Source organism: Mustelus asterias, chromosome 1 (assembly GCF_964213995.1).
Source record: "Mustelus asterias chromosome 1, sMusAst1.hap1.1, whole genome shotgun sequence".
Classification (NCBI taxonomy): domain Eukaryota; kingdom Metazoa; phylum Chordata; class Chondrichthyes; order Carcharhiniformes; family Triakidae; genus Mustelus; species Mustelus asterias.
The window spans coordinates 30,747,741-30,758,350 of NC_135801.1; the positions used below are offsets into that span (position 1 = coordinate 30,747,741).

A 10,610-nucleotide genomic window follows, 5' to 3' on the forward strand; every position below is an offset into this window, starting at 1 on the left:
AGATACCAAACTAATTCCTACACACATGCAGTTGATCACTAAACAGAATATGCTTTCATAAAAATGACTTGAGAAATTAGGGATTGTAACAATCAAATTGTGACAAATTGCTTCAGTTTAACTCGAACCATTCAAAGCCAGATGATGTTGTCTGAATTTTATTAAAAACAGCTTCCTTTTTTTGGCAACAGATGGTAATTACACTGAGTCAGTTCAACCTAATGGTAATCTTCAGGATCAATGAGTGTGTCAACTTTCAAAGGTACATTTCTCATCAACCTTTTCTATAAATGTCGCTAGAAAAGAATGGAGGTGCAAGGCAAACCCAGCATAGGACCATTTCGATTGACAATGACAAAGGGCAGAAGGTTCTTAAAGACAATGCAAAATCCGGTCAGCCGAGAAATCACAACAAGTTGTGGAAGACGATGAAGAATCCATTGTCCATTTTGTTTAACCGCGTTAGCTCAGTCAGTGTTGTAAAATTCAGATTTTGTTTTCTCAGTCCAATATTTCATCAGTGTGGTTAGATTTGTTAGATTATACGGTGCAACTCAAGCAGTCTCTGTGTACCAAAACCACACAAGATAAAGTAAAGTTAATGTCTTTGTGTTCTGAAAAGTATCAGGGGTCAAGCTGCTCAAGCCATCTCCTTAGGAATGGTCACATTTCCAATTACCAAATGTTAGAAAAATGTAAAAAAATCTACTTTTGAGCTTACAATTAGTGTTTATACATGTAACAAGGAATGTTACATATTAAAAGCCACAAAATTAGAGACTAGTATTACAGACTAGTTTTAGAATATGATCACAACTTAAATTATGACATCTAATGGCTGGAATTTTCAAAATTATACATGAATTTCAAAATTGTTTCTATGACCCAAACTGGAAGAGAAAACGTATGGTGGGAAATTTCCACTGAATTTTAGGCAATGGTGAATAGAAAATCACAGGTCAACTTTAATTAGTTAGTAGGCATCACCTCAGACATGTGATAAAAGCAAAATACTGCGGATGTAGGAATCTGAAACAGAAAATGCTGGAAAATCTCAAGGTCTGACAGCATCTGTGGAGAGAGAATAGAGCCAACGTTGCAAGTCTAGATGACCCTTTGTCGGAGCTCTGACGAAGAGTCATCTAGACTCGAAATGTTGGTTCTATTCTCTCCCCACAGATGCTGTCAAACCTGCTGAGATTTTCCAGCATTTTCTGTTTCTACCTCAGACATGTATATGCTACATCAAAACACCAAGGTACAAGATTTCTTACCTCTGCCCAATGTTTCAATGCTAAAACAATAACCGATTCAGTGACATGATTAAAATACTATTAAACTCCGGGAGTTTATATTCTCTAAAGGGAAGAACAAATGGCAAAACTGAAACATATTTTGACTTTCCAAAACAAATCCTTAGAACAAAAGATTGCTTCACAGGACTTTGATCTTACTCCCCTATTAGAATAGATTCTGTCACCTCTCTCTCTCACAAATAGTACAAAGCCTGAACTGAAACTCATTATTTGACACACACCCCCAACATGGGTAAATATCTAATCTCTGAAGTCATACAATCTTTTACTGTTCATTATTAAAGCTAGTACCAGAATTTACTTTGTTGTAAGTTGAAGTTTTACAAACACCTAATGATACAAGTAAACATTTCACAAATCTACTCAGTTAAATCATTATCACTTAGAAATGTGCAATACGGCGACACTACTTCTTCATTAGGCAGACAGGCAATGTCCCTACCAATTTTAGTCATACAGATGCTGATACATTAAGCTCATGACTCCCCTAAAATTTATTGAATGAATGGCAACATGTTAAAAAGGCTATAGCAGAAATATCTGCAAAAGACAACTGATCAAAATATGTTTGATAATGATCTGAAAATTTGAAAGACATTCCAAAAGGCATGAGCTGAAAAATCAGCAAGAGTTTTATCATATATATTGCATTACTGCATACTGATGCTACAATAACCTCATTAGGCTAATGCATCAAAAGAAACTTGCTGTGGCCCACAGATGTGATGTTTCTGTTGAAATCTTACGATAATTCAAAGTTGAAACATTCTTATAGGCATGTGTTTGCGTGCCTTTTCTGGATATAGTTTACACATTAAAAGGATTCTCCAAACATTTTTACATTTATATTTGAATGTGGGGTATCCTGGATGCCCAGCTTTTGAAAAATCAAAATGATTCGAAATAAAATTTAGTGAGCATACAACATTAACTTCCATTTAAATAGTGTTTTTAAACACAAAATAGTCTCAAGATGCTTCACAGGAATGTTAAACAAAATTGTTTGCTGCGCCACACAAGGAGATAGTAGGGCAGATGAAAAGAGGTAGGTTATAAAGGAGTGTCTTAAAGGAAAAAATATGCAGTGGCAGAGATGTTTAGAAAGGCATTAGCAAACACACAGTTTTTCAAAATGAACAAAGTGTCAGATGAAACCAAAGTTCGGAGAATATGTGATTAAAAGCATTTTAAGAAGATTAACGTAGTAGCTAAAGATTGATCACTTACAGATCAGACAGAAAAAAAGGAATTCATATCCAGTTTTTATAGTCAAGCATTTGAGTTTACAAACACTTGGGAAGTCTCCCAAAGAAACTACAGGTGTATCTGATGACACTATATTGCAAATGGGTTGCATGCCTAAACAGATTTGCATTCCTAAACAGATAGCTGCAGAGTGCTCTGAAAGGCTGCAAGCATTTTGATACTCAGCTGTATGCCCGCGTTTTAGGATTACATTGGTTCCCATCCATCAAAACAAGTAGATACAATTTAATGCAATTTAAACACAAAGACAATGCTCTACCCAAATTTACAAGTACAATGTTGGGAGACTACAGATATTTAATCTGTAACTTTTCTCATATAAATAACTTTTGGTAAAGATTAAATACTTCAGCAAATGTAACTCAATCTCTTTCTTTGCAATTTCTGTTACCAATGCTGTTAACAAAGATTTTCAAAATAAATCACAAAATCAGACCAGATTAATAACCAATTGTTTATTGTACAACATCCATCTGATCCACCATAACCTATAGCTCCAATTCAAGATTTGATACGCTACATGAAGTCAGTTCTGTCTGGTTGTTGAATGTTTTCAGTAAAACAATTGCACACATATTTACAAAATTCACATTGCCTTACCATCCCAATTTTTTTTCCTATCCCACACAAGCTAAATAAAGGTACTCTCCTCTCCACAGAATAGAAGAGCTACTCCAAACAAGGAGGAAAAAATGACAACACTAAATTATACACTACATAAATATGGCAGTATCAGTGGATATGCTAGCTACATATACATTAGCATGAGTGGACTTTTCCTTCCACTCTACCAATGGCAATATCATACTACAGGCAATGATAAACTGAGGTCTACAGGAAATAACTGCTTTTCTTCTTTGAACACTATTACAGCATTGACTCGGGTCTGGGGAAATTGATTCACAATATTTCAAGTTGAAGTAGAAAAGTAATCAAAATAAGGCACAATGAATATTACCTACATTTCGATAAATGGAGGGGAACCAGACTTCAGTGTTACATCATTGCAGAGAAATATAATTGCGTAACATTCAGTGGGAATAAACCACATAACATTTTGAAACTGAGCCAGCACAATCAGTTAGCAGTACCCCCTCTTTCCTTTGATTATATACTGATTTAGTGCAGTTTTATGGGAAAATAGCCTTTAAAACCGCATTGTGCAGAGAATTCAAAATTCACCTCTGAACCCCAGCTGTCAGTAGTGCAAACTACTTACTGTTTTATTGTAAAAGCAAGATCACCGGTGATTGTTTGTAATGTTGCTGTACATAAAAAATTGCACAAAACAAGGATCCCTAGATAAGGAGCCTTGTCCTATTACACCCAGTTTAAAGAATCTTGAAACATTAGTGATGTCAGACGGCTAAAGCCCATCTCACTTCCACCGGCAAACAAAAGGTCCAAGATAAATCAACTCCTGGGTGTTTCTTTTTTTTTGCTAACATGGACGTAACTGTACCTGACTTATACAACAACTGCAAAACAATGTTGGCAGCATATACTGGACATTTTAATTAAAATCTCCACACAAGGGTATTCATCACTTTTTACAAAATATATTTTGCATTCAATCATTTGTAGCTTGTGAAGAAAAAGAAAGCTGCAGAAATCTGAGTAAAGTGGGTTGCAGCACGGAAGGCCCTTGCTTTGGTTGCTGAACAGTTTTAGTCCTGCTTTGAGTGCTCCTTAACATCTTCCTCATCTGTGTATTCTGACGGTTCATCCCATGGTTTCAGCAACCGGCCTATGTAGTCATATTTTTCTGCAATTAAATAGCCAAAATGTTAATTCAGTAACACATCATGCTTCTAAAGTAAATTAACTCTAGTTTCATCATAATTTAGAATGCTGGTTTTTATTTTTTGTTGATAGATATTATTTGGCACCCTATCATTTTCACTTGAGTGCACTTCTGCAAAATCATGGAGGAGAACACAGAATTTGGTAATAAATTACCAAATGCACAACGAAGCAGCAGATACTTTTTTAAAAAATGCTTGTTTATTTATTAGTGTCACAAGTAGACTTCCATTAACACTGCAATGCCATTACGGTGAAAATCCCCTAGTCGCTGCACTCCAGCGCCTGTTGGGGTACACTAAGGGGGTATTTAGCATGTCCAATGCACCTAACCAACACATCTTTTGGACTGTGGGAGGAAACTGGAGCACCCGGAGGAAACCCACGCAGGCACGGGGAGAACGTGCAGACTCCGCACAGATTAAGAACAATGAATTGTAAACAGGTTTAAACCTGTATTTCTACCCCAAAGTTAGAATTCCTCACAACTTTTTTCTGTTCGGATGATTATCCAATTCTCTTTTAAACCCTTAATGAATCTTCTCCTGTATCTGCTTTATAATTAAGCATTCAGAAAGTGTATTTCAGATTCTAACCACATTGTGTTAAAGTTTCTCCTCACGTCACAATTCTTTCTATTGCCATCACTGTAAATTGGTGTTCTTATTTTTGATCTTTCCACCAAAGGACCAGTTTCTCCCTATCTACTCTGTCCAGCCCCCTCATGATTTTGAACTCATCTATCAAATCTCCTCAATCTTTTCTTCTCCAAGAATAATAACCCCTACTTCCCCATCTATCCACCAAATTTCCTCATCCCTGGAACCACAAATCTTTTCTGCAATATCTCTAATGCCTTCACATTCTTCCTACACAGTGCTCAGAAATGGACATAATACTTAAGTTTAGAACAAACCAGTATTTAATACAGTATTACCATAACATCCATGCTTTTGTACTCAATGCATCTATTTATGAAGTCCAGGATCCTGCACACTTTATTAACCGTTTTCTCAACCTGCCCTGTCACTTTCAATGATCTGTGCACCTATACTGCAAGATGCTTTATAATTGTAACCTTTATGTTGTCTGTCTTCATTTCTCCGACCAACCTGATTCATTTCTCACTTATCCGCGTTAAATTTCATTTGCCGTTTGCACATGCATTCCACCATCTATATTTGCTTGAAGTTTATCACTATCCTCTTCACAGTATGTAATACTTCCAGGTTTTAGAATCATAGAAACCCTACAGCACAGAAAGAGGCCATTCGGCCCATCGAGTCTGCACCGACCACAATCCCACCCAGGCCCTACCCCCATATCCCTACATATTTACCCACCAATCCCTCTAACCTATGCATCCCAGGACACTAAGGGGCAATTTTTAGCATGGCCAATCAACCTAACCTGCACATCTTTGGACTGTGGGAGGAAGCCGGAACACCCGGAGGAAACCCATACAGACACGAGGAGAATGTGCAAACTCCACACAGACTTTTGTGTCGTCTGCTAATTTTAAAAGTGAATAGGTATTTATCAAGAGAAGCAGGGGCCTAACACCAACGCCATGGGGAACCCACTATATAACAGTCCAAATAAACATCCAAACATTCACCACGACTCTGCTTCCTGTCACTGAGCTAATTTTGTATTTATGCTGCTACTGTCCCTTTTATTCCATGAGTTCTAACTTTGCTGACAAGCTTGTTATGAGACACTTCAAATGCTTTTTGGAAATCCATGCACACCTGAGCAACCACACAACCCTCACCAATCCTCTCTGTTAGGCTGTTTATTTTTCCCTCTGCTTCCATCACAGTGCAGCCAGGTCACTGATGACAATGTTTTAATAATGTATGCTAATCATTTGCAGCTGCTGGATACCATTCTAAATCAATGTTCTGCACAAATCCACAAGGGCAGTAGCTTCAAAAGGAATGTTAAATACAGTAAAGCCAAGAATTTCCACGATTTGGCCACGGGGTCAATATAGCCACAAATCTTACACCGATATTGCAATCACCGACTTCTGCCTAGATTTCCTGGGAAAGATCATTAATATACATGAGCTTATTAGGAAAGTTGGGAATCGATGTAATCAATCTAGTTACAAAATTAAAGCCTGAAGCCATCAAATCATTCTTTTTGCACATTAGGCACAGATATTTTTAAAAATACAACTGTGGAAGCTTTTCATGTAACAGGTTATGTTGCCTGCAAGATATAATGTATAGAAAAGACAGTACAGTTCTCAGTAGTGAGAAATATGTTTAAATGCATTGGGTCCTACTTTGTCAAATAAAATGCAAAAAACCTGTGTTCTCTCGTCTTGCGTAATTTACGCTCAAATTTTCTTGGAAAGACGGAGCACAACACAATTCTTCTGCCTTTGATGCACCGAAAATGACAAAGAAATTGCAGATTAACACCGAAGAGAAAATTCTACAATATACAAATTCAAGCATATTAGCAGAATGGCATAGCATCTACAATCACTGTGTAACAATGAAGAAAATATAACAGTGAACTATAAAACCTATGCATGAATACAAATCAGAAGACAATAATGTTGAAACATTAATGCCTTCTGATTTTTACTCAAGCTTTGATTAAATTGAACATTATGATCTGTGGATGAAATGGTCATAAACCTGCTTTGCAAGCAGATAATTTTGCAAAATTTGTGCCATTGGCATTTACATCCAAAATCCAGGCACAAACTGGCCAAGATTTTGGGGAAGGGAGGGGGGCACGGGGGGAGGGAGGAGGAGGAGGGGGGCACGGGGGGAGGGAGGAGGAGGAGGGGGGCACGGGGGGAGGGAGGAGGAGGAGGGGGGCACGGGGGGAGGGAGGAGGAGGAGGGGGGCACGGGGGGAGGGAGGAGGAGGAGGGGGGCACGGGGGGAGGGAGGAGGAGGAGGGGGCACGGGGGGAGGGAGGAGGAGGAGGGGGGCACGGGGGGAGGGAGGAGGAGGAGGGGGGCACGGGGGAGGGAGGAGGAGGAGGGGGGCACGGGGGGAGGGAGGAGGAGGAGGGGGGCACGGGGGGAGGGAGGAGGAGGAGGGGGGCACGGGGGGAGGGAGGAGGAGGAGGGGGGCACGGGGGGAGGGAGGAGGAGGAGGGGGGCACGGGGGGAGGGAGGAGGAGGAGGGGGGCACGGGGGGAGGGAGGAGGAGGAGGGGGGCACGGGGGGAGGGAGGAGGAGGAGGGGGGCACGGGGGGAGGGAGGAGGAGGAGGGGGGCACGGGGGGAGGGAGGAGGAGGAGGGGGGCACGGGGGGAGGGAGGAGGAGGAGGGGGGCACGGGGGGAGGGAGGAGGAGGAGGGGGGCACGGGGGGAGGGAGGAGGAGGGGGGGGCACGGGGGGAGGGAGGAGGAGGAGGGGGGCACGGGGGGAGGGAGGAGGAGGAGGGGGGCACGGGGGGAGGGAGGAGGAGGAGGGGGGCACGGGGGGAGGGAGGAGGAGGAGGGGGGCACGGGGGGAGGGAGGAGGAGGAGGGGGGCACGGGGGGAGGGAGGAGGAGGAGGGGGCACGGGGGGAGGGAGGAGGAGGAGGGGGGCACGGGGGGAGGGAGGAGGAGGAGGGGGGCACGGGGGGGGGGGAGGGGAGGAGGAGGAGGGGGGCACGGGGGGAGGGAGGAGGAGGAGGGGGGCACGGGGGGAGGGAGGAGGAGGAGGAGGGGGGCACGGGGGGAGGAGGAGGAGGAGGAGGGGGGCACGGGGGGAGGGAGGAGGAGGAGGAGGGGGGCACGGGGGGAGGGAGGAGGAGGAGGAGGGGGCACGGGGGGAGGGAGGAGGAGGAGGGGGCACGGGGGGAGGGAGGAGGAGGAGGGGGGCACGGGGGGAGGGAGGAGGAGGAGGGGGCACGGGGGGAGGGAGGAGGAGGAGGGGGGCACGGGGGGAGGGAGGAGGAGGAGGGGGGCACGGGGGGAGGGAGGAGGAGGAGGGGGGCACGGGGGGAGGGAGGAGGAGGAGGGGGGCACGGGGGGAGGGAGGAGGAGGAGGGGGGCACGGGGGGAGGGAGGAGGAGGAGGGGGGCACGGGGGGAGGGAGGGGGAGGAGGAGGGGGGCACGGGGGGAGGGAGGAGGAGGAGGGGGGCACGGGGGGAGGGAGGAGGAGGAGGGGGGCACGGGGGGAGGGAGGAGGAGGAGGGGGGCACGGGGGGAGGGAGGAGGAGGAGGGGGGCACGGGGGGAGGGAGGAGGAGGAGGGGGGCACGGGGGGAGGGAGGAGGAGGAGGGGGGCACGGGGGGAGGGAGGAGGAGGAGGGGGGCACGGGGGGAGGGAGGAGGAGGAGGGGGGCACGGGGGGAGGGAGGAGGAGGAGGGGGGCACGGGGGGAGGGAGGAGGAGGAGGGGGGCACGGGGGGAGGGAGGAGGAGGAGGGGGGCACGGGGGGAGGGAGGAGGAGGAGGGGGGCACGGGGGGAGGGAGGAGGAGGAGGGGGGCACGGGGGGGAGGAGGAGGAGGGGGGGCACGGGGGGAGGAGGAGGGGAGGGGGAGGAGGAGGGGGGCACGGGGGGAGGGAGGAGGAGGAGGAGGGGGCACGGGGGGGAGGGAGGGGAGGAGGAGGGGGGCACGGGGGGAGGGAGGAGGAGGAGGGGGGCACGGGGGGAGGGAGGAGGAGGAGGGGGGCACGGGGGGAGGGAGGAGGAGGAGGAGGGGGGCACGGGGGGAGGGAGGAGGAGGAGGAGGGGGCACGGGGGGAGGGAGGAGGAGGAGGAGGGGGGCACGGGGGGAGGGAGGAGGAGGAGGAGGGGGGCACGGGGGGAGGGAGGAGGAGGGGGGCACGGGGGGAGGGGGAGGAGGAGGAGGGGGGCACGGGGGAGGGAGGAGGAGGAGGGGGGCACGGGGGGAGGAGGAGGAGGGGGGCACGGGGGGGGGAGGAGGAGGAGGGGGGCACGGGGGGGAGGGAGGAGGAGGGGGCACGGGGGGGAGGAGGAGGAGGGGGGCACGGGGGGGAGGAGGAGGAGGGGGGCACGGGGGGAGGAGGAGGAGGGGGGCACGGGGGGAGGGAGGAGGAGGAGGGGGGCACGGGGGAGGGGAGGAGGAGGAGGGGGGCACGGGGGGGAGGGAGGAGGAGGGGGGGCACGGGGGGAGGGAGGAGGAGGAGGGGGCACGGGGGGAGGGAGGAGGAGGAGGGGGGCACGGGGGGAGGGAGGGAGGCAGGAGGAGGAGGGGGGCACGGGGGGAGGGAGGAGGAGGAGGGGGGCACGGGGGGAGGGGAGGAGGAGGAGGGGGCACGGGGGGGGAGAGGGGGAGGAGGAGGAGGGGGGCACGGGGGGGAGGAGGAGGAGGGGGGCACGGGGGGGAGGGAGGAGGAGGGGGGGCACGGGGGGGAGGGAGGAGGAGGAGGGGGGCACGGGGGGAAGGGAGGAGGAGGAGGGGGGCACGGGGGAGGGAGGAGGAGGAGGGGGGCACGGGGGGGGAGGGGAGGAGGGGGGCACGGGGAGGGAGGGAGGAGGAGGGGGGCACGGGGGGAGGGAGGAGGAGGAGGGGGGCACGGGGGGAGGGAGGAGGGAGGAGGAGGGGGGCACGGGGGGAGGGAGGAGGAGGAGGGGGGCACGGGGGAGGAGGGAGGAGGAGGAGGGGGGCACGGGGGGAGGGAGGAGGAGGAGGAGGGGGGCACGGGGGGAGGGAGGAGGAGGAGGAGGGGGCACGGGGGGAGGGAGGAGGAGGAGGAGGGGGGCACGGGGGGAGGGAGGAGGAGGAGGAGGGGGGCACGGGGGGAGGGAGGAGGAGGAGGAGGGGGGCACGGGGGGAGGGAGGAGGAGGAGGAGGGGGGCACGGGGGGAGGGAGGAGGAGGAGGGGGGGGGCACGGGGGGAGGGAGGAGGAGGAGGAGGGGGGCACGGGGGGAGGGAGGAGGAGGAGGAGGGGGGCACGGGGGGAGGGAGGAGGAGGAGGAGGAGGGGGCACGGGGGAGGGAGGAGGAGGAGGAGGGGGGCACGGGGGGAGGGAGGAGGAGGAGGGGGGGCACGGGGGGAGGGAGAGGGAGGAGGAGGAGGGAGGGGGGCACGGGGGAGGGAGGAGGAGGAGGAGGGGGGCACGGGGGGAGGAGGAGGAGGAGGAGGGGGCACGGGGGGAGGGGAGGAGGAGGAGGGGGGCACGGGGGGAGGGAGGAGGAGGAGGAGGGGGGCACGGGGGGAGGGAGGAGGAGGAGGAGGGGGGCACGGGGGGAGGGAGGAGGAGGGGGGCACGGGGGGAGGGAGGAGGAGGAGGAGGG

The 10,610-nt window shown here is 50.7% G+C and overlaps 1 protein-coding gene across 1 annotated transcript in view; it reads right to left on the reverse strand.

Moving 5' to 3' along the window:
* Positions 1 to 3,022: 3,022 nt before the first annotated feature.
* Positions 3,023 to 10,610, reverse strand: part of pgrmc2 (progesterone receptor membrane component 2) — a 34,640-nt gene continuing 27,052 nt past the window's right edge. The window contains exon 3 of the mRNA XM_078211029.1: positions 3,023 to 4,347. Within this exon, the coding sequence (XP_078067155.1) occupies positions 4,250 to 4,347 (98 nt within the window). The 3' untranslated portion in view covers positions 3,023 to 4,249. The remainder of the gene's footprint in view (positions 4,348 to 10,610) is intronic.